This window comes from Stegodyphus dumicola, chromosome 6 (genome assembly GCF_044657685.1).
Source record: "Stegodyphus dumicola isolate Sdum_Otavi_A_Nest chromosome 6, ASM4465768v1".
In the NCBI taxonomy this organism is placed as follows: Eukaryota; Metazoa; Arthropoda; class Arachnida; order Araneae; family Eresidae; genus Stegodyphus; species Stegodyphus dumicola.
This window is the reverse complement of record NC_140773.1, coordinates 80,768,165-80,793,175: the sequence shown is the minus strand read 5'-3', so window position 1 is coordinate 80,793,175 and position 25,011 is coordinate 80,768,165. Positions and strand designations below refer to the sequence as shown.

The 25,011-nt window shown below is 32.1% G+C and overlaps 1 protein-coding gene across 5 annotated transcripts in view; it reads left to right on the top strand.

Annotated features, from left to right (window-relative positions):
- LOC118181845 (uncharacterized) overlaps nt 1-25,011 on the top strand; it is a 430,621-nt gene that overhangs the window by 321,783 nt on the left and 83,827 nt on the right. For 4 of the 5 annotated variants that reach the window (XM_085818578.1, XM_085818580.1, XM_085818577.1 and 1 more), the window contains one exon: nt 4,739-4,831. The exons of the other annotated variant lie outside the window; for it this stretch is intronic. In XM_085818578.1, the coding sequence (XP_085674704.1) occupies nt 4,739-4,831 (93 nt within the window). The remainder of the gene's footprint in view (nt 1-4,738; nt 4,832-25,011) is intronic. 5 annotated transcript variants of the gene reach the window in all.

The following is a 25,011-nucleotide window of genomic DNA, read 5'->3' as shown; positions in this document are numbered from 1 at the left end:
CGACGTATAAGACGCACCCGTTTTTCAGACCTATTTTCAATAAAAAAGTGCGTCTTATACGCGGGCAAATACGGTATACAGACAAACGTTCGTGTTCAACCATCTGTAAAATGACCATAAAAATTCAGATAAAGTAAAAGCATGTGTTTTATATAAGAATCATTCGTATACAATTATACATGTTTTCCCAGATTTACAAAAGTACAGCTTCTCTGTAAAACTATTCGCTATTTGAAATGGTGTAAAATAAAACATTATTGCCAATAATTTCTATTCAAAAAGGTTTTAAGTTTTCTCAAGCTTTAGGAAAATCTCTCAGATTGTGCAAAACATTTCTTTAAAAGCTAAAACAACAATAAAGGATATAATTATATATTATTAGCATATATCCAACATATTTCAGATTTTCCAAGCTGAAAAATTTTGATGTGGACAACACATAACTTCCTTGTATGGCCTATTAAATTATATGCGTTTTTGGCTGTGCTTCATTTAAACTTATTTTCTCGAATTTCATTAGAAATATATTTTTCATTCAACCAATTCAGTTCTCCTTTCGCGACAACACATAAATACTTTAAAACTCGAAACATCTTCATAAAAAATTATAAAATACAGAAAAACCAAAAACGTTAAAAAAACTTTTTTTTGTTATCAAAATTACAGTTTCTACGTAAACACAAGCAATTCCGCCAACGAAAGAAAATTAAAACTTTTACTTTTCACTTTCTTTCATTAAAGCAAACTCAAAGCATTTAATTAAAGTTTTTGGTTAAAGTGGAGTTTTGTAAAGAGATGGAATATCCTCCATACTAATAATACACCACATCGAACGATATAAACACTGTAAGTTAGAAATAGGTTGATCTTTACATTATGGTAACTTGGCGTTTTTTTGGCGAAAATTTGGCGACCAACTCTCCTACAGCAACACTATTTTTTTTTTCCCGCCGCCATTTTGTCTTCACGAAGTAAAGACATGTTTCCTTTCTTTTTATCTACTGAACACTTCTTCCAACAATCTACTAGCCGAACTACACTTATGCTAGAAATTTTATCCAACAAAACTGCTTAATCATGACAAATATTCACTGCAAAATTGGGAAAAGTGCACAATACCATAACTCCTTACGCGTTTTTCAAAATAACACATACACATAAAAAAAAAAAAAACATCCCAGAATTGCACAAAAATGGCATTGCGCACACTCTTCACTATATCCATGTACACTGCTTTTTTCTCATAAATTAGAAAAATTTCACGAAAATACATGACAATTTTCTCAATCTTTAAACTCGGTAAAAAGAACATATATGAAATTACCTGATCGCGAAAAAGTATTTACCCTTTCCAAATATGAACATTTCCACATATAAAATAAATAAAATATCCAAAAACTTTTACCTCTAAATCATCTATTACGTTATACACGTCACCAACGAATTCATACCGCAAGCATTACAAATACTTAGTATCAAATATTTAAATTATTTCCATGCACGTTTACTTCAACTTAAACGTATACCAAATTCCTACAAACATAAAATTCACAAAATAACTATCATTTAATTAAAATATCACTAAACCATGTACACGCCGACTAATTTTTACTTAAAAAAACATCCCAGAATTTCACAAAAATGGCATTGCGCACACTCTTCACTATATCCATGTACACTGCTTTTTTCTCATAAATTAGAAAAATTTCACGAAAATACATGACAATTTTCTCAATCTTTAAACCCGGTAAAAAGAACATATATGAAATTACCTGATCGCGAAAAAGTAATGAACATTTCCACATATAAAATAAATAAAATATCCAAAAACTTTTACCTCTAAATCATCTATTACATTATACACGTCACCAACGAATTCATACCGCAAGCATTACAAATACTTAGTATCAAATATTTAAATTATTTCCATGCACGTTTACTTCAACTTAAACGTATACCAAATTCCTACAAACATAAAATTCACAAAATAACTATCATTTAATTAAAATATCACTAAACCATGTACACGCCGACTTATTTTTACTTAAAAAAACATCCCAGAATTGCACAAAAATGGCATTGCGCACACTCTTCACTATATCCATGTACACTGCTTTTTTCTCATAAATTAGAAAAATTTCACGAAAATACATGACAATTTTCTCAATCTTTAAACCCGGTAAAAAGAACATATATGTCAGATATTTATATTATTTCCATGCACGTTTACTTCAACTAAAACGTATACCAAATTCCTACAAACATAAAATTCACAAAATAACTATCATTTAATTAAAATATAATTAAATTTAAAAACACTACTTAAAATATAAATGAGCACATACACTAAATTAATACATACATAAATACCCATTTCGAATTCACTTTAGTTACGGCCATGGGATCCAAAAATTCACGAACACTGTTTCACACAACGCAGAATAAAGCCAAATACAAAATTTCTAGATTTTTTCCCGATTTCCCCCCCTCCTTTTCCGATTAAAGAACCGTAATTCGTCCATTAATATCACATGACATATCCCATGATCTCTCATTTCCCTCACACAAAATAATTCGTAAACGGAACTGAGTACTGCTCACATTATTACCAAAGTGCCAGGTAGTAACCTTTATCGCCTCCAAAATGTCGCCAAACTACCAATTACCATATTGTAAAGATTAACCTAGAAATAATGCTTTCCCATGCTGTATATCTTAGCGAATGATTTTAACCATCTTAGCTTGACCTTTAATACTATGAAAATTAAGTAGCAAGCACAATTTTCCAAATATTTCGAAACGGGTAGCTTTAAAATTAACCGAAAATTTTGAAGTTACTTAGAATTTGAATGAGAAATTTAATTCGCCTAGGAATTTCATGTAAAAACTGCAAAAGATGTTAATTTACGAGTTGCAGAATTCATTATGTTCGCAAACTGAAACATGATTCCCTTTTTATTACAAGTCTAATGTTCGTGTATAACTGTAAATGATTGTTTTTAGATTAACATATTTCAACAAAAATAACTTCGCACTTTCTTTTAGTAAATACACTTAGCTGAAGGGCTACCACCGCACTTGAGACTAATACTAAGCACGCGGCAGATGTCTACAAGTCTGTTCAAAGGTGGCATGTAATATCATATTCTGAGAATAGTTCTCAGGAACTGATATCATCGCCAGAAGACAAGAATAAAAGAACAATAGTAGGGCGGTCAAAAAGCAGATAAAAACTGTGAGTTAATTTTAAGTGAATAGCTTCGTGGCCAAACAACTGTCAATAGTTTGGCTATGGAACTCAGCTGCCTCTGGAATAAATATGTGAACGAAAATTTTGTCTAGATATTGACAAAGAACTGGCTTTATGTTGATTGGTAAGGAATTTGTATCCACCTGTCCCCTTTCCCTAGGTGCGTCTTTTTATGTATATTTGTGACTTTGTGATTATCATCTTTAAAAAAAGTAACACTGGATCTCTATTCTCTGATGCTTAGTAATATACAAATTGACTTGGAAATTTTTGTAACTGGAAGGTTGGCATGATGCTTTGTTATATAATTAACGTATCTGAAGCGGATGATAGATGAATCGACTACTGCGGGGGCAGTACTCTGGAATATTTTTATGGGGTGTTATCATATTGGTCGTCTGTATGCCGCAATTGAACTTTGAATGGGGTATTGCAGCTACGCAGCTTGTAATGATTACACTTTTGCACGTAATAAGAAGCATTTGTATACTAGCGATAGGCCGTAGTTGATATTCAGGGACATAAAGCTATACAATATAGAGTTGAGACTTCTTTGAAAAGAAGGATATTCTGTGATGGATTGGCCAGCTAGCTTATTAATAAATGTATATATTAGCGAATGATTTAACTTACCGCCTAAAGCACGGGAGTCTCCAGAAGGAGTTGCTGAAGGACATCACTCGGTTTGCAGAACTTCCCAGTAGTTTAAAACCCAGCTTTCGTATAACACTGGCCTTTCTAGCCACAAATGCTTTTTAGAAACCCTCTAACGGGTGTACAAGCACGTTGCCAGATACACGTTTCTTCAGAATAAAGCTATTTCTTTTCAGCCATCCTTTTTTTTTTTTTTTTTTTTTTTTTTACATTTTTCACGTGCTGTGTTTTAGATATTTTTCTCCAAATTTGAATATTGCATGGAGATGTTCTGTTGTTTTTATTTTACATGGCCATGTTAATCTCTAACAAGAATTATATTTGTATTAAATTTCATTCAAATTAAAATAATATATATTATGCGACCCAGTTTATATTTGTTAAATTCTGAGCAAAAGTGTAGTTAATATTTACAAAAGCCATGTCATAGTGGATTTTAATATTGCTGTTTCTAAATGAACATTTCTTGAACCAATAACATATTATTTAGTTTTTGGAACTCTCTAATTCTTTATTGAATAAACAATTGGTTTTAATGAATAGTTTCTGAAACGAAAGAGATATTCGATATAAATGAAATTTATAATCTGTGCCACTTGTCTGTACAAACCATTATGTATTATTTAAATTAAGAAATCAAATCATTCTCAACCATTTATTTGTGCTATGCTTTTTCTCCATGTGTGTTCTATCAGCTTATGCTTTTCCTCTACCTTCCTGTTTCCTCATATGCGGCTTTCGCAGCACAAGCACTCGGACTTGCACGCACTCTGCACTCTCTCTTCTTTAGCTGTGCAGAGAGAGAAAGCTCAGCTTTTCGGGTTTTTCCCCTAGGATCTCTGCCTCAGCTTCGCCTCGTGCCCAAAGGTAGCGGCGGATGGGGAGTTAAGGGGTTGCCGCCAGTTGGACGAATATCGCCAATGGAAGGTATGTCACCATGAAAGCATTCATGGACTTTCACATTTGATTTTGATGGTGTGCATGCAGGTTCATTACATTTCTTAAAATCAAAAATATAAGCAACTTAGTTTTAAGCTAAAATTTACAAAAAGTAGTAAAGCAATACAATATGTATAACCTAAGGAAGAACATACTTCAAAGTTATTCACTTAATATTAATTAAATAGATTCTTTGAATTCCTACTTGTATTGGAAAGTAGCTGTATTATTAGAAAGAAGAAATAACACTTGTAAATAACATTTTTGAATTTTTTTCTGAAATTCATAATTTCAAATTATTTTTAGGGATTCTTCGATATGAGTATAATACATAAATGTTCATAGAAGTAGGTCATTTAATAAATATTAAATAATTATTAGATCATACAGTTAAAGTTTGCATAGATTAGATGCTTGCATAGAGTAATGTAACTAAAACAAAGAGCTTTACCTGAACTAAATTTTTAATTACTTAATGTGGATTGAGTCTTCATCAAATTTCGATTCTAAAATTATTGATTTATGTCTTCTACTGGAGATATCAAACATCCAACGAATAGGTCAATATTATGCAGTAAAATCCGTAATATCTGCATTGTGCCAACCAGCTACCTACTGTCCATAATTAGACTTTTTTAATACTGTGCAGTCCTAATGTTTATTAACTTTGTAAGGCAATTTGATTATTGATGAAAGAAATTCTATAATACTATATGCAAAGCGTGACGAAACAGCTTTCAAATTGTCTTCAAAAACGGTAGAAGATGTAAAATACTTGACTATGGTATGGTGCAAGATGAATGTGTAGTGTAAAGATTCAGAAAGGCCGACGACAGCATCTATATTCGAGAACTGCGACTGCAAAACAGCTGCAAGAATATATCATTACCTATAATTAATGCAGAGTAAAGGTCATATAACAGATGCCGTACAGCAAATGTCCTACATATGCGGGATCACTTTTTATTCTTACTTTCATCTCTAGAAGTCTAACTGATTCGCTGCAAGCTTTCAGTAAAACAGACAAAACGTCCGATTAACAGACATCCCAGTTATCTCTTGAAGACTGGAAAAATGTATTGCTATAATAGTCGAAGCTTTTTTAGGGAGAGAGGCATCAAAATAATAATAGTGTGTGATGTCAGCTACGTGAAGCAGTGAATGTTGCGAAAAAGATGAGTGTTGTCTTGTCCATGAGTGGCGTTTGTTTGGTTTGGGAGATGAGATTTTCCTGGATTTGGGCTGTTTAGGATTTTAATTTCTGGTCTTTTGATCGGTGTCTTCTATAGGCTTTGGCAGATTATGTATATTTTACACAATTTTTATTCTTACTAGTGAAGAAAGAAATTTTCAAGACTTTAAGCTCCAGAGTGCTGGTCCTAGTACTACTGAGCATTTTTGGATAGTACATCGCCTTTTGCTAACTGGGGGCTGCCTCTTATGTCCTTGCTGAGTAGACATAAAAACAGTTTAGGCTATTGATAAAGCGGAATATATAGATTTGCCAGATATTAAATATGTGTTCCATGTTCAGTGAACATTTGGTATAAATTCGACAGCAGAATTTATCCACAACTCCAGTGTTGAGTCAGAAGGAGCATGTAGTTGCTGAGTTCTGAAGATTTCTGATTTAACAAGCTATGAGACTAAAGCGTTATGAGATTTCTGACTTAATGAGTTATAAAAACTGCCTTTGCTAAGCTGGAACATAGTACCTTCAGATTACCCCACTGTCTGTTATCATACTGAGCCCATGTGTCATGCACAAGAGCACGTAATGAATAACTTCATTCTTTATTGATTTACTAAAGTTGCAAATTATGCAGAATTAAAGTATACTATAATAAATGTGATATAAATATTTTTATTCATTATTATTAATTTTGTAAAAATAGTAGAAATATTTCTTGTGACTTAAATATACATTTTTATTGGAATATACCTTATTTAACACCGAAGTTGTCCTAATTAGTGAAATTGAATCAAATTTCTGAGCTACATAGTTATCAAATAACATAGTTCTATTAAAATTTCATGTCAAAAATTTAATTATTCTACTCTGAAGACAAATAGCACGAGATTTGCGACTAGCTGGTTTGCTGTGGTAATTTAGTTCAAAAATCAAGAATCCTTTTTAGGGCAATTTTGGATAGCGAACACGTGTATAGTCCAAACTTAGAGTGAATTTGAAAGTACGTCAAAATAAAGCACTAAATCATTCTTCATTAATTGAAACTATACAACAGACAAAATTTACTATACACATTTTTTACTAAATTTCACACTATATTTCTATTAAATGATTTCCACAGCCATTTGAAATGTACTTAAATTGGAGTGTCCACATCAAATAATAATCCGACTCTAATACATTTCACAACTGATAGAACTTAATTAAAATTAAATATAACTTTTCATGTGCTCTAGAATAATGAGAAAATAGGCATGTGAAGGGGAGGAAGCGAAGTGTAAATTTTAGATAACTAACATAACTCTTTTCATTGTCAGTTTTATTAAATATTAAATTTTTTCTCATTTTTCGTCCATTTTAAAACTATGCATCTTGTTGTTAACATAACTGAAATATGTACATATACTAAGAACTGTTCGCACATTTTTAGTCGATTCATTTTATTTACAGAAATATTTTACCTAAAATTTTTGCGTTTTAAATTTTCCATTTGATAATCCTAATTTGTCACTGTCTTTCTCAACCATAATTTCCAAGATAATAAACCTTTGTTTAGTAGCGGAGGAGGTATTTTATCCTATTATCCCATTCCTCTTCAACAGTTTTCTAAAATTCAAAGAGGGTTGTAGATCGACGTTTGAACAATCCGCTCTTTAAAAGTCCAAAAGCGCAAAAATTTGTGATTGATACATCAGGAGGGTATCGTAAGAATATGAGTGAAGTGTACGGCCTTGATACACGTTCCTTGTTCCATTTTTCCAGAAAATTAACAATTTTGACGTGTGGCTGCATGCTTTGTCTTGATGCATTTCTACTGATTGATGGCACTGTGGGTAGAAAGAAGGTAGTTCTTTGAAAACTGGGTAAAACAAATGTTCCTGATAATATGATAATATGAGCTGACCTTAACAGTTTTCTGCAATCTCTTTAATTTTTATTTCCAATTATATTTAAAAACCAGCAACAATTATAAATCCCTTTGAAAAACTCTCATTAGATTCTCTGAACCATGTTCAAATATATTTTTCTTCTCTTTAATGATAATAATGGATCTCTTTTATTGAAGTCTTTTAAATATACCCAAGATTTATCTATCGTGACAACATTTTTCCATTTCTGTCGGAATAAATGTTTCTCGTGTAGAATTCTGCAGCAAGTTCTGCTTTCGGCGATATGTGGTGGAGAATGACGGTGCAGATTACTTTTTTTTTTTTTTTTTTTGCCTTTTTAAGATTCAACTCAGTATTAATCACTTTGTTTATAGTTGGCATTGAGCATTTTACGATTATGCAACTGTCCTTTGACTTCGAAGCTTTAACATTAAAGTTCTTATCTTTCCAACATTCGAAACATTCTTGTTTTTTCCTTGCATATGTATTTTGAACAATTTTTCTCCTTGAAGCCAAATTTGACGTTTTCTCCCTTTCTTATTGACAATATTACCTGCCGTTGCTTTAGATACCGAAAAAATCATGGCTTTCACAGCATTTGTTAATAACTAAATACGAATAATTTTCTTCGGAAAGAGTACAAACTAAGCCTTCTGTCCATTGCTTCTTTAAAAGCCCATTTTGTATGAAAATAAAATTGTCAAATAGCGGATGATAATTAGTAAAATTTCAAAAACATAGTTGCAATTAAAAACAGTTTTGAAGCACTTTTTTATAGCAAAGAAACGTCGTCTAAAATTGTGCGAACAGCCTTTGTAAAACAGGTTTGTTTTTAAAACAAAACAAAAAAAAATTAAATTCAAAACCAATCTTCGTCAAAATTATTCAAACAGGATTTATTGACGTTCTGCTTCTTAATTTTTACTTCCCTGCTACTTCTTGCGAAATGGATTAAATTAGTTACCTTCAGTTATTGTTGCCATGTACTCGCCATCACATTTATGAGATCGCAGTTTAATATAGTGATGATATAATTTTATCACTTCTTGTGTATTTCTACTCAAATTTCTGTTCGCTTTTTCTTCGTATTTTTTACAAAATAATTTTATTAGCTTACAGATTTTCATGCCTAGACTCAAACGTAGAAATAATACCTTTATGGACTTTGAGATAAGTTGCAAAGGAAGGATTTTACTTGGACATGCCACATGATAAAAACACTAACTATACTGAATTATTGTTTGGTTTATTGAGATTACGGCAAAGCACACTAGGGCTATCTGCCTAAGGGGAGGGATGCCTTCGTGGAGGACTTTCTAAGGGAAACTGGCTCGTACAAACGTTACACATGGGGAAAACTACGAAAACGCCCATGCAGCTAGCCCGTTCGCGGAATTCGAACCTCGGACCGAACTACCAGTGTTCAGCTACTTTACTGCTCGGCCACTGGTAGGCCCTACAGAAATTATTTAATACAAAATAGAAAAATTCAAAAGCGTATAATAAATTAACTTCTAATTATTTGATTTTTTTGTATGATTAGTTGCCACTTAAGTTAATATATTCTAAATGGGATTGTAATCCTAGATATTTTTAATTTCGTAAATTGCTATGACACAGAAATTTTCAAAATCGAAGAAATTTTCAATTCACCAAAAATGACTCTCTTATATAAAAAAAATTATGAAAATATATATACGTATATGCTTACCCTCATTTATGTATTTTATGTTCAAAAATAATTTAATCTAATTCTTGTGTTTTTTTTAAATTTATGCATGAATTATCAATTCCAGATACTAAGGATACTAAAGGAATACTAAACTAAAGGAATGAATTTAATGCATAGCATAAAGCAATAAATTGATTTTTTTTTATTATCTAATCTGTATTTTGTTAAATGAGTCATTTTATTTTTTATTATATCATTATCTGTTCCATCATGCCTTATAATTCTTTTTATTTTCGAAAATAAATTATCTTTTCTGTTCAACTAGAACTTTCAATAACTCAAGCGTTTCCTTAAATCCATTTTCAACTAGTATATTTCCTTACTTAAATTTCAAAAATCCAGAAACTGCAGAATTTGTTCCTTAAAATAAGGAAAGGAGAATTATATATATCCCTTATAAAAGGATTAGAGACAGAATTAAAATGAAATGAATTTACAGTTGGGTAGAAATATCGCAATTTTAAACAGGAAAAATTTTCGTTACTGAATTTGCAAATTTATTCGAGTTGAAAATTACAAATATATACATGGCTAGATGCATTTATAAAAAATATGTTTTAGAAACATATGCTTGAAACAAGATTATTCTTTTTTTAATATATTTGATTTCCAGCCTTCATATTTAGTTAAACCCAGGCAAATAAAATATGCAGTTCTTAAATATTCTAAAAAGGAGAAAGTAAATTGCATCTTGTTTAAATGTGGATTGAAAAGTAACAGAATGTGAATTCTTTACATCTTTCTATATTTATTACAGATACTCAGAAATTTTTTCCATCTGTGTGTGTGTTTGTGGATATAAAGATAGAGAGATGGGAATATAAATAAATGGGTAGATGGAGATATAGATAAATATATTTAAATTGAACCCTTTCTTTAAAGGTACGTCATGCTGTTAAGAAGAAATGATGGTAAGCATTGGGTTAGGTTTATATTTTTTGATTAAATACAGTTATAACGCAAATATATTCTGTATTGCCTAGATATCCAAATACATACAAACAAATTAAATGACGTACCATTAAACACAAAATTCAGAGCTGAAGGTTTTTTAATTTAAATCTGAACTCACTGCATCTTGACATTTTAGATTAAAGGCAGGATTTTCTTTTAATTTGATCAGCGGATAAAAATTTATCTTTATTTTATTAGTTTATTTGCATGAATCTTCTCAAAAGGAAAAGCAAAGTAGTTTAACTATGAACCATTATTAAAACATATTGATCTTCCTAATATTCGATAAAATTTAAAATATTTGTGCGTACATAGTTGTGAGTAGTATATAAATGTCTCTGTGTATTATAATAAGGAACTGAAAAGGAAGTAGGTGGAAATATTGGGTCACCCAGAAGGTTCTACAGTTTTTTAAATCTAAGTGTTTTTACTTCTAATTATTTTGTTACTTCTGATAAGAAGTGACCTTTATAGAAGCAAATGTTTAAATATGGTCTTTTCTGCTCACAGTATGTAATTCGGGAATGTATTGTGGCCTGGTTTTATTTCAGTGAATTGCGAGGAATGGAGAAACCAGAAATTCATTTTTGTCATCTTGTTTTCTTTTATTTAAAAAAAAATAGAAAACTGTAGTGGGACTGTTTGTAAAATTTGTGATGCCTGTGAACAAACTGCTGTTTCTCATAACATAGTTCAAAGGTGTTTGAAGAAGCACGGAAATTTCAGCCTTGAAGATGATACCCGCTCTGTACAACCATCCGATGTAAACAAGGGCCATTTAAAAAAATCTGTAGCTAAAAGCTTACTCTACACAGTTCAAGAACTATCAGACGGATGACGTATTTTAAAAAATACAACATATGGCTATTTTCAGAAGATTTGGTATGTCAGCTGCTTCGTTGTATGGGTATCTCATATTTAGAATATGCTTGCTCAAGTTTCCACGTGTGATTATTTGCTGAAAACAAAAAGCTTCTTTTTTTAAACGAATCAGTACTGAGGATGAGAAGTGCATACTATGCAACAATGTTATAATACAAAAGTCATGGGCTAATCCAAAAGAACCTCTTTTAGTAACGTTGAGAGGGTACTTTTGTATGGTCGTAATGTAGAGTCGTTAGGTTAAAGCAGGAGATGTGAAAATATGCTATATCTTCGCTTGGACTCGAGCCTGGACCTCTCGAATACAGCCGAATGTGCTACCGTTATACCACGAAGACATGCTGAAAGGAGAAAAAAATACCTTATAATAATATAGAAGAATTGTATACTGTGAATTGGTGGCGCTAAATATATCCATAAGTTCGGAAAAATAGTGTTCCCAAATAGCAGTATTAAAAGCAGAAATTGCAGCAAAGCGCGGAGAACTGCTGAATTATTTAGAAATTTAGATGTTGTTTTGCTGCATGACAGTGCTTGACCACACATTTCGATGAACGTGAGACATAGACATGTATGGCCGGGATGTTTTTTGTCACCCTTTTATTCACTAAACCTTTGATTTTAATCTCCTCAGATCTCTTCAAAACACTTTGAATGGCTTAGAGTTCATGCCTTTGAAACTGTCATACAGCACCTATATAACTTTTTAATGAATAAATCTAATGAACGTTTTCAAAAAAGGAATTTTTCAGCTGTGGAGAGATGAAAAAATATCATAGACCAAAATGGTGCTTATATGATTCCACGAAAATTTTTTTATGTTTTTGTACTACTCCATTTGTATTTATCATCCCAAAACCTCTGATCTTTCCGGATGACTCAGTAATTAAATCATCATAAACTCAATAGTTAAAATTATAAGAGTGCTGAACAGCAAGCATTTAAGCGTATTCATGTTTAAATGTTTGTTAAATTTTCAGGTATAAGTGATTAAAAAGAATTTAACGAATTATAAAACACTTTTTAAACGTATATTGCATATTAAACAATGAATAATGTATGAGAGTAAACTTCAGCTCATCAACATAAATTTTTAGTGATTTTCGTCATCTGGCCATGCGGCACACGTCTATTCGGTATTCGAGTTCAGTCCAGATTTACGTCACTAATAGCCGTATATGCATCAATAATGCGATTCTCGAGCTCCACTTATGCTTCCGGCAGTGCAAGCATGTAAACAGAGTCTTTAACATACACTCAAAGAAAGAAACTGCAAACCATGAGGTCTGGAGATCGGTGAGGCCATGCAAACAGCATTACAAACAGTAGATCTTCACAGCCTACTTCAGCTGTAAAATGAAAAACGTATGTTTCGTGCACATATTAAATACCAATGAAACAATAAAATTAGGAAAGAAATGGCGGATTAATGAGCAAAGGTTTGCTTCAACTGTTCATAGTCATACTCAGTGTATTACATATCTGATTGTACAAGTATATCCATGTAACTAGGTCATACTTTTACCTTATAATTTTCTACAGACTTATTTTATAATTTTCTACAGAGCGCGTTAACTCTTCACATTATGGAAGCCCATTAACAGTATTTAAGTTGTACCTGTCCATCTCTAGCTGTATACAAATGGATACTGAAATTGTTTTACTTATCCATGTTGCACCCTTCTTTCATTCCTGAACCACTAATATATCCAGCACTCTTTTTTTGCACCTCTCAGCACTAGTCTTGCAAGAAACACACCAAAGTGATTTTTAAAATTTTGAAAGGACTGAAACAGAAAATTTTACTTGCCCCTCTGCCACACATAGGCCTGTTAACATTGTAGCAAAGTGAATTCCGTCAACAGAGCCACCTGGCCGATCTGCTAATTGGCCCAGTGGATCGGCTGCCCCACCGTCGGTAGAAAGAAAGAAAGTAATTTACTTTATTTTTGGCATTGATGGATATCTTTCTCCCTAATGACTGGAAATATAGAGTTAATAAGCCGTTTATTTCTTCCTTCTTTGAAATTCAGTTTGAAAGATCTTCATTGCTCCGTCACTGATTTCTTACGTACTTTTGTGGGGTTTTTTCCATTTTAATGCATTCCTAAATTGGCATCACGCTTAGAATATAATTTGCTTTACTTTTTTATATTATTTCATTTGTTCATTTTATACAAACTTCACCTCTTCTCCTTCTACGCATATAGTACCGGCAATATATGAAATGCTGCATTTTAGACAGTGTAGGGAATATAATAATTATTAATATACGTAGAAATAACTCCAAAAACATGTTGCAAGCATCAGCATTTGAAAAGTAATTATTGTGGAGGGAATGTTTTAACTTGGTCTTTAGGCATATGGCACTAGTTGTCCAGCAGCGATTGTGAGGGTAAATAGAGTAAGTTCACAGACGCGTCAAAGCGATTGAAATGGTAAGACGTTTAGAAAAGTGGTCTCGCTTAGACCAAGGACCGAGGCGTTTTGATTACAGAGTATCTTTGCAAATTAACTGAAATTACGAGCCGTGATTCGTTGCCCTGATCGGGTATCTGGATCGTGGCCGTACCGTTACAGCCGATCGTTATTGTGCCAATTAGATAAGGTTACTTACTTGAAGCCATCTGACGGAAGCACTCCATCTTGAGTGATGGTGTCATCCTCCTGCATGACAATGTCTGTCCTCGTAAAGCTGGCCAAACTCAAGAATTGCTGCAAAAGTAGGAAGTCGTGAGTCACCTCCCCCCCCATATAGCCCAGGTTTAGCACTCTGTGACTACTTCCTTTTTCTGAAATTGAAGGAACATTTATTTGCAATGAGATTCTCTTCAGATAGTGATGTGAAAACAGCTACCGAGAACTGGCTTAATGGGCAGGGACGTGATTTCTACCAAGCCGGGCTAAACACGTCGGTTCTGCGTTCAGATAAATGCCTAAATAGATCTGATGATTATGTGAAAAAATGACAGACAACTATGCTTCTTAATTCCGTTTCGTATTTTCTGTCTATTGTTAACAATTTTCCTTTATTACCCTTGTAACTTTTTTGGGGGTCCACCCGTACTTTCCCTAAGCATTGTATTAAATACCTAAGCAAATTGCAGAATGAGAAATTCTATTTAAACAAAGTAAAATAGCAAAGTAATAAAGTAAAAAAGCAAAGTAAAAAATAATGAAAGAGTGCAATTAAAGAACTTTTATGAAATGTACGTAAAGAAAAGTGAAAGTTGTAAGAAACAAAATTTATGCCTTTCTTGTTAAAAAAAGTACAATTTTCATATAAAAAAAATTTAAATTAACCTACTTGTTGCAACATGGTAGCCTTGAATGACATTTTGAATCACATTTCATTACTTTTCCGCGCAAAGGCTTTTCATGTATTAGCACTTTGTTTTACACATACAGTCAGTCGACGAATTCTTCGCCGCTTCTATTGTCTGAGCAACTTAAAATAACCGGATAGGTATTTCTTGGTCAAGAATGTCTTCAGTTCTAAGCAAGTTCTATCTCGCATATAGTTGTTTTTTTAAATTCATTCATTCAGAAGTTTACGGAAACTGTCTACTGTCACACTCATTACAATTGCCAATACAATGAGCGAATGACCTCGCGTCTCGCCAACGTCAGAATCCCACTTCAGTTCCCAAATCAGCAGTGGGAATTTTTCTCCCTCGAAGTCATTTTCATTTGTTGTGGTTATTTCATACTTTGCTCTTTTATCATTTGGCACTCTAAAGAATGCCTAAAAAAGGTGTGAAATCTTAATCGTTCCGTAAACCGCAGACCAGTTTTCGCCAGTAATTTTCGGCCAGTTTTCATAAAATACTTATAGAATGCCGTCATTCATACATTGCCTGTAACATATGTAAATGATCGACATAGATAGATAGACAATCAGATAATAGATAAAAAATGCAAAAATACATTGTTGTTATTGGCCAATAAAGGTAAATTGCATTATTATCTTGTAAATTTGCATTTAATGTAATCATTACTATCTTATTATTTTTTCATGCCTGTACATGCATATATGTAAAAGAAAATTTCTTTTATTTATCTAACTGTAAAAGCCTTTTGCCCACGAAACTCAAAATTCAAAGAATTGACAAAATTATTTGCTGATAAGTTTCCGCTAATATGAAATAATTTCGAATATACGGAGTTAGTCTTGGAAGTAGGAGAAAACTGATACCAAATTTGAAGCTAGTTACTTTAGTCAGGCAGTTAAAAGACAAAATAGATTTTGCATTTTAGTTCTATGAAACTTTAGATTTTGGAAAAAATGGTATCGAAAGGAAATCGTATTAAATTGCCTTTTTATGTATGTGAGCTGTCTCTTTCATTTCACGTAGCTTTTACTCAATTTATATGGAAAACGTAGTATAACTGACATTGATTTATTTTCGGGAATTTCGAATTCCTCCAACGCCTATAGCGTGCTCTTATAATAGTGCTCGCCAGTATAAATTTATTAAAAAAAAAAAGATAGGATCCTTTGAACTCTCTTTTCTAAAGACTTTACTTTTTTTTATCAATGTTAGTACCTTCACAATGAAGATTTTAAAAAGAAGGGCTATTTTTAAAACATTTAAATAAATTCCTCTGCTGTTGAATTTTTTTCCTTTTCAGTTTCTGCATGCAAAATACCTCTTCAGCGGCTAAGTTCGCGAAACAAATGTTTACTAGAATATTCAATCATTTTTCGATTACTTACTTTTCTGTATAAAAGACTTTTTTAATTGTTATTTAATTTGAAAAACTGCTATTAAAAATATAATAAAAAACTTGAAAGCTTTCAGATTTTCTAGTATGCCGAAGGGGCGTTTTTCCCATTTACTCAGGCATACATAAACGTTTCGTGAGTATTTGAACTCATGTTCCTTTGGGCTAGAATTATTTAAAAACAGCATATTTTTAGAATTCTCACTAAACAGTCTCGCTTCTTCGCCATAAAAATGCTCTTTCTCGTACAATGTTGCCTTTGTTCGCTTTGAAACTGTTGAGTTTGTTATGCAAACATTCCTTAAAGTTTTACAAAGTATGAAACAGGAAATAAAACAAATTCCAATTTCGGGCTTCGAAGTGCCCATATCCGGGTGGAGGACTACGTTATTCAAAATTTAATGGCTCTAGGTACGTTTCTTTTTCACATTGCGAGAAACATACATACATTAATGCAGATTCTTCATTATTTAATTTCTTTAAATATAATACAGATATTAATACAGTTATACTTAATATTTATATATATATTGTTAATATAATACAGGTATACTTAATGTTTGGTGGCAACAATCTGAAAACTAAAATGGAAATTTATAGTGAACCGTCACAAAATGTCGTTTTGAGACTCATAGCCCTCCTGGGGTAAACACTATTATAAACATTACATTTTACTAAAATGTAATTTTCAGAATAATTTTGTCATGGATATAAAGTATTTCGTGTTTGAACTTCAGAGCTGTTTAACTTCTACTTAATGCTTAGCCATCTTACGGTGTCTCAATTATTTTTTTATACATTATTGAGTAGTGTGATGTTAATACCGACTAAAAATGAGAGTTTAATAGGAGAATTCCTTTTGCTAAGCAGGGCATAAAATTTTACATAACATACAGGTCAAAACAGTTCTTTTTTTCCAACTGGGAAATGCTACATAATACGTTACTGCCTCTAAGCCACTAGGTATAATATGAAACCAAAGTAAGCAGAATGAGAACCTCTGCACTTCAGTTTCTTAATTATCATTTTCCCAATAGAACGGTCACGAGTTTGTATCTCACTCGTAGATAGTTGTTAGTTTGGAGTGCTCGGAAATCGACTCGATGATTCTTTTATCAACGGCTTATTTCATACAAGATCCGATGGATCTATCAGATGTCTTCTTCAATCCTAAGGTATAATTTTTGTAGTGCGTTAGCATTAAAACGATACTTTTAATAAGAATCGTTCACAGATATAATATATTTTGCATGTTAATTTGGAATAAAATCTCTTAAAATATGACTCAGAATTTCAACTGATTACATTAAGGCAAAGCACACTAGAACTATCAGCTTAACCCCACTAGCATTACGATATTTTCGGTTTACCTTTAACTACGGTAATGAACAGAATCTGGGAGTTCAAAGTATTTTTAATAAATTATGCTATAGTTTATTGAATATTTTTGTTACAAGATTATAATTCTTAAAAAAAAATTTTAATTAATTTTTTACTCCATAGAATTACCTGGCAGCAATTAATATTTTACGGCAGAAGACCATTAATATTAATATTATACTCTACACAAACTTTTTTGTAAGATTTACGGTGCCAACGTAACTAATTCCTTTATCCCTTAAATTTATTATTAATTGAAGAAATTAAAGCAATTTTCCATAGCAACTTTTCTCCCGCTATTACAAAAGTTCAATCAACCGATAAACTTTCAAACAATTTCTTCTACTGATCTGCTTTCATCTTTTCCCAAATATCGATATCCATATGCAAAGCATGTTGTCTTTGCTTTGAGTCAACTAATAGGCAAACTTTTACGCCGAATTTTTTGGTTTTTCGGCATATATTGAATAAAGCCTCATCTTGTCTTTGTAGGAACAATTGTTCATCAACTGTACTATTTGCATCTGCTTTCTAACATAACAAACAATTCTCTGTAAAGTTATCCCATGTCTCTGAAGCAACGGCAAATCGATCAGTTTGTAATATTTGTGATCTAATAGACTTCAAGACAAAACGCAAGTGTTCCATTATTTCCAAGAATCTGTCCGTAGTTATTGTTTCACTAAGGAATTTTGGGCCCCAGAATTTGGACTATGAACAGAAAACAGAAAGTTCTTTAGCAGCCGAAACATATAATAGAACAATAAAAGCTTTTAGCTGATTAAATGTCAAGCTCCAAGTAAGATTTTCCGACATTTAAAATGCACTGGCTTTAGTGCATTGTTTTATATAATACAATATTTTATAATTGACAAAAAAATCTCTATGCATTACTTGTATTCTCAACAATTATTTTACTCTTGGCAAAAGTAGTTTGATCGCCTGCTTCATGCAAAACATTTTGAACAAGTCTTCCAAGTGATTTAACTGATATAATTTCCTTTTTCACATTGTACTATCATTTGCTATTTCTCCATTTTCAAAACATATGTTTGCCTTCTTTTTCTTACATTATGACTTTCTAGTCTTTCTGGACCACAATTACTTCATTTTCCTGAATGAAATCTCTTTCAAGGCTAAATCCATAACCTCCGAAACTTCCTTTTACTAGAATTTTATTTTTCGAATCGGAACACTTTGGAAATAATGATGTCTTGTTCTTCTCGGAGACCAGAGGGTGAAACATTAAGGAATTTTCTTTTGAAAAAATTGCAGAATCATCATTTTATAAATCCGGTTCACTTTTTGTAGTCGAAATAATCAAATCTTCGTCAGATAAAATAGAAAACGTTTACCAAGTGTTCTTCTGATAGATATTTTTCCTAACGGGTCTACGCAATATGATAATAGAAAAAAACTTATAGATTAATCAAAATGGTAAAAAGCCACGAACAGTGTCAAGCGAAACGAAGGTGTGACTCTGAACAAGGCGAAGAATTAACTAAAACTTTCCGATTAGAAACGTGAAATCTGTTTGGAAGTTTAACCACTTTCAGAAGGGGGCCTCACTTTTATTCCAGCCAGTTGTCGAATAACATATGGCATGAAAAATGAAAATAAAAAGAAAACTCCCCAAAATGGCATCAGGATGCTGCAACAAACAGGCCACTTACAGTCAGGACGATGGTAATCAGTAATTTCGGGTATTTACATTTATGTAAAACATAATCATTTAAAACAGGCCAAATAAATTATTTTTTCATGTTGGTATAATTTAAAATATTCAAAATAATCCAAAATATTTAAAAACAAAATTACTAAATGCAAACAATTTAATTTTATTTGTGGTCAAAATGACCAATTTCTTAATTCTAATGTTAAAGGTGGAATGCCTTCCTAGAGCATCTTTTAAGATAAACCGGCTCAGGTTCACATTATACATTGTGCTTTTCAATGAAATTTGATACGTTATTTTGGGGGAATTTATTTTTAAATTAATTGCCCTAAGTGTCAAAAATATTTTCAGCTTCAATAATTCTGTCATTTGTATTCACTACTTCCTAAGTGAATGTTCGCCCTGTACTATCTAGTATTCAGTTTTTAACTGAGCTGATAATGCTAGCTAGAATTGCGATTGCCTGAACTGTCATCCAAATATGGCATAAAGAAGAAAAGGTTTTATAATTCTTGAACTGAAGATTTGGAATTCTTCTTACGTAAGGTATTTATATACCAGTTTATATCTCTAGAGGATTAAAATGGAAGCACTGATAAGAAATCCCGTCTAACAATAAAATATCCATTTCAATCACAGACTTCTGATACAAAAATAAAATCATGAATAAAACATGAGAAACTGAATGCTAAACTGGGGTAGAAAGTGACAAGTTAGAAAGAAGGCTGAATACAATGCGCGTACACGAATAGAAAATGACAGCCTTGTTCTGCATACAAATGCATGATGCTAGATCTAAGGGAGTAAAATGTATTCTTTTGGGGAAAATATAAAGTAACCAGTAAAATTCGTTTTGGTGTTCATTTTGTAAAGGCTGTAAATCATTTTGAATGGATAAAAGTAACTTTTCTAACCTATTGGGAGGAAACTACTGTAGTTAGGTTTATATTTCATGCATGATGAAACTGGGTGAAATAATGGGTTAAAAATGTGTTTTGTCTTTTCGAAGAAAAAATGGTTAAAATCTGATTTCATGTATTGAAATGACTTTACTATTGCTATTTAATCTTCGCAAACAAAGGTTGAAATATTACATTTATTGCATTTTACGTTAATTATTACTGCTTTAGATTTGTAATACTTATGGCGGTAAATAACTCTTCACTAAGGTCAAAAAATTATCAATATACAAATAAAAAATTCAGCGAAAATTCTGCATTTCTCTAATTATTAATGTCGACATACTCAGATTTATGCATAACTTTGCAGCAAGAAGGAAGCAGCAGACATCAGTCCAGTTAGGTCAAAAGTGCACCATGAGTTTACGGACACATTGTATTTTGATATTCACATATTTTGGTCCTGTAATTGTTGAACAATTAAATTTTTGACAATTTAACTAAATCTATGTTGTAATTATTATTTATTTTATGTTTATCATTACTGAAAACATCAATATTTGTTATTCAATTCCTTTTAATCTGATGTTCTTTTGAGTTTCATGTTAAATTAATTTTCAGAGTTTCTTGTCATTTTTCGTACTACAATTTAGGAACTATTTTCTAGAAAATGTAAATATCTCCGAAACTAATTTTAAGTTATCTGAACTTTGTTTTATCTGAACTTTGTTATTTCGTTCTTAATTTTAAATTATCTGAACATTCTCTTAATTCTGATTAATTTTTTTACTTCGTCTCAGAAGAGTTTTAGCTCTGTTTATTTCATGCGTATGTTAGTACGCCAATATTTAATTTATATCTTAGTACTCAATTTACTTTCTTCTCAATTAAGTTTATCTTCTGCCTTTCTGGACTCATTCCCTAATACTTCTAAATACTAAAAGGCTTTCTGTGTAAACGCAAGTTTATGTATGAAAATGTGTTCTTTTAGACAGAAATAGGTTAAACTATTTATATTGTCTTTCTCTCTGTGTAATGCCGTGAACGTGATCGAACACGGTGTATCGAAACAGCAACATTTTGGACGCATTACAATTTTAGAATGCATTTTGCGAGATTATTTTCCTTCTGTATTTTATTTGCTATTGATCCCTTACACACATAAAAAATTTATGTTAACATATATATGACATCAGTTCGCTCTATAGTATACATACTTAGCCATAAGTTTCAGTCAACTAACATCCATGGCAATGGAGGACAATTCATATTACTCGAATTAAATGGACTGATACCCATACATTTCAATTCATCTTAAACTACAAATACAAATTCATTCTACTCAAGTTTAGTTGTAATAAACACAAAGACATTTATACTTTTAACGCTAATAATATTTAACCGGATGTAATTAAAAATCTTTTATTTAATATAAGATTGGCTTGTATTACTAACAGAGATTCGACCAACGTTTGAAATGGATTGCTATGATACAAATTTTAGAATAAACACGAAATCTCAGATTTTGCTTTCCCTATTCTAATTTTATTTAAATTATGTTCGCTAAACCTTACATGATGATAAGCTATACAGAATTTCAGTACATGCCCTGTTATCGTAGGCACACATAATAATTATATTAGAACTCTTTCTTTCCAATAAGGTGACCTAAATTCATGGTGCCTTTCACTTCTAAAGGGAACATTCACAAGAAAATGTCTTAAATTCTCGTTATTTATAAATATTTTATGTATAATATAAAGACAGTTAAAATGAATAATTGCATGTTAGAAATGAGTAAATAAAACGAATATAAGAAATTATGTAACAACAATTATATTAATGGAAAATGCCCCACCGTCTCTCTGCGTAGACCTTCTACGCAGAGACTGCTTTGGAATCTATGAGAATCAATCAGATGTTCTCGCTTTGAATGCTGTCAAGGGACAGTTGCTGAACTAGAATAAAAGTACTAGAAAATTCTAGCAGGGTACATGAACTCGCGTGTTGCAGTTACGTTACGGATTTTTCATGACGTCAGATCAGCCGGCGTTCTACGTCAGTAGTGCAAGATAAACATGTTCATGGCCGATGTGGAATCCAGATCTTGTCATAAACGGAATGAAACATGTCATTGGAGTCCATGACAATGTAGCAACGCTTCCGTGATAACGTCAAAACCGCACGTCCCATGAGAGCCTCAGAGCTTCAGAAAGTTCCGCTCACTGTGCACCTCAGCGCTTCAGTAGAATGCAAGTAACATCCTTCCCCTACTGTTAACAGTATACGAAGTTTGATAAACCAGTTTTTTAAATAGATCCTAACTGATTTTATTATCCTCTTATATTTGTATATTTTATTGATTAAGATTGTATGAGCTCACCATGATTCGAGGAGTTAATAAAGGAGTTCTTTTAATTGCATTTATTAGTTTTTGCAAACTCTAAGCAATAGGGAAGCAAACTTCCAAATTTTATGAGTAGCCCCTACACCATCTGAAATTTAAATAGAGCATGTATAAGAATTCTTAATAATAGAAAATGCATTTTTCGGTTTTCATTTTTTTGCTTTAGTTAAAGTGCAAATTTATTTTTCCAGATGCTGCAGCGCCGAAACTTTTTTCTAACTGAGTTACAATTCACAGTCTTTATCCTTTAATTCGTAGAGTATCTGAATATTAATTAATCTACTTGTGCATTACAATTATATTACGAAATTATCATTATAATATTGTTGGGAAGGGCAGCTGGATGCAAAATGTTTGTACAAACACTATGTAAGAAGGTAGTATTCATTAAACCTTAAGAGAAAAGTTTGTGATGTATACTATTCATTCAAACCGATGTTTAGAAATGTTGCAAATTGGCTTAGTTATTTAAATTAATTGATAGTGTTGAAGGCTTAAACTAATTAATGAACATTTAGTATGCTGTAGTATCTCCGTAGAGTCCCTCTGAAGAGTTAAAATGATATAAGCTATCAACTCTACTCTTCAGAAACTCCCTGAAGTAAACACTAAGAGCATGCAGATCTCGTAAGCGCAGCGAATATGGGCCACGTCCTCCCTCTTTAATTCCATTTGCCTGAAAAGGTTCCATTAAAATTCAACATGTTACCACGACGTTAGTATCCGAGTGAATCATTTCATTTTAATTAATATTCACATACCATGTACTTCTAGTTCACATATTGGGAGGCACTTGAAGCATCATTGAAAAAGCGTAGCATTGAATTCCTACCAAGTGATTTATTTAATAAGAGTAACTTGTATTATCTGTGAAATGAAAATATAAAAGCTATGATTCTTAAGCTATTTCTGTTCTGTTCGGTATTATCGTGTCCGTAGGTACACAGCTGAGATAATTATACGAGCCTTTTTCCGGGGGGAGGGGAAAGCAATCAAATGAAGAATGCATTTTTTATTTCATATCATTGCGCTGAATATATACTAAGGTAAATTTAATTATTCTACTTTGTATAAATTTTCAAAGTGTAAATGCTTCAAAATTGTACTGTGATAAATTGTGTAGTGTATTGTTGTGAAATGCCCAGCGGATGCGCAGTAAGATAGCTTCTCCGCAAACTGGGTTAGGGTTACCTAAAGGTGCAAGAGTATGTATGGCTGCCATATTTGGCGCAAAATCGCCCATTTGGCGGTGTTTTGCGACAAAATTTGGGAAATGCCATAGACGGAGCGAAAACATTCTAGAACGCATTCTTAGCGGTTTTCTTGGGAATATTCTCAAATAAAAGATGAAGCCATATATACCCTACCTGTACTGAGAGAAAGTATTGTCTTAAGTTCAGAGATTAGCTTGAGAGCGATCGACCGATTCGTTAGGTGAACTTTAGCGCTTTAACGTGAAACTGTCTTCACCGTTATAGCCTGGAGACTGTGTTACTGATTGTTTCAGCGTGTTTGTCGTAATTTTTCGACGAGTATAGACGTATCTCTGGGACTGTCTTGTGTAATAGGGCTTAATGGCCAATAAACTGATTTGATTCTTCATCAAGTGTTATCTTCAATTACTCCAAATCTACCAACCCGTAGAGTGCAACAGTATTTATAAAGAAGAATGAGCTTAGAGTGTGATTTTATGGAACCATTCTGATTTTATGAACCATCTTAGTACTCAATTTACTTTCTTCTCAATTAAGTTTATCTTCTGCTTTTCTCGACTCATTCCCTAATACTTCTAAATACTAAAAGGCTTTCTGTGTGAGCGCAAGTTTATGTATGAAAATGTGTTGTTTTAGAAAGAAATAGGTTAAACTATTTATATTGTCTTTCTCTCTGTGTAATGCCGTGAACGTATTCGAACACGGTGTATAGCAACATTTTGGACGCATTACAATTTTAAAATGCATTTTGCGAGATTATTTTCCCTCTGTATTTTATTTGCTATTGATCCCTTACACACATAACAAATTTATGTTAACATATATATGACATTAGTTCGCTCTATAGTATACATACCTAGCCATAAGTTTCAGTCAACTAACATCCATGGCTATGGAGGACAATTCATATTACTCGAATTAAATGCACTGATACCCATACATTTCAATTCATCTTAAACTACAAATACAAATTCATTCTACTCACATAATAATTATATTAGAACTCTTTCTTTCCAATAAGGTGACCTAAATTCATGGTGCCTTTAACTTCTAAAGGGAACATTCACAAGAAAATGTCTTAAATTCTCGTTATTTATAAATATTTTTATGTATAATACAGTTAAAATGAATAATTGCATGTTAAAAATGAGTAAATAAAACGAATATAAGAAATTATGTAACAACAATTATATTAATGGAAGATGCCCCACCGTCTCTC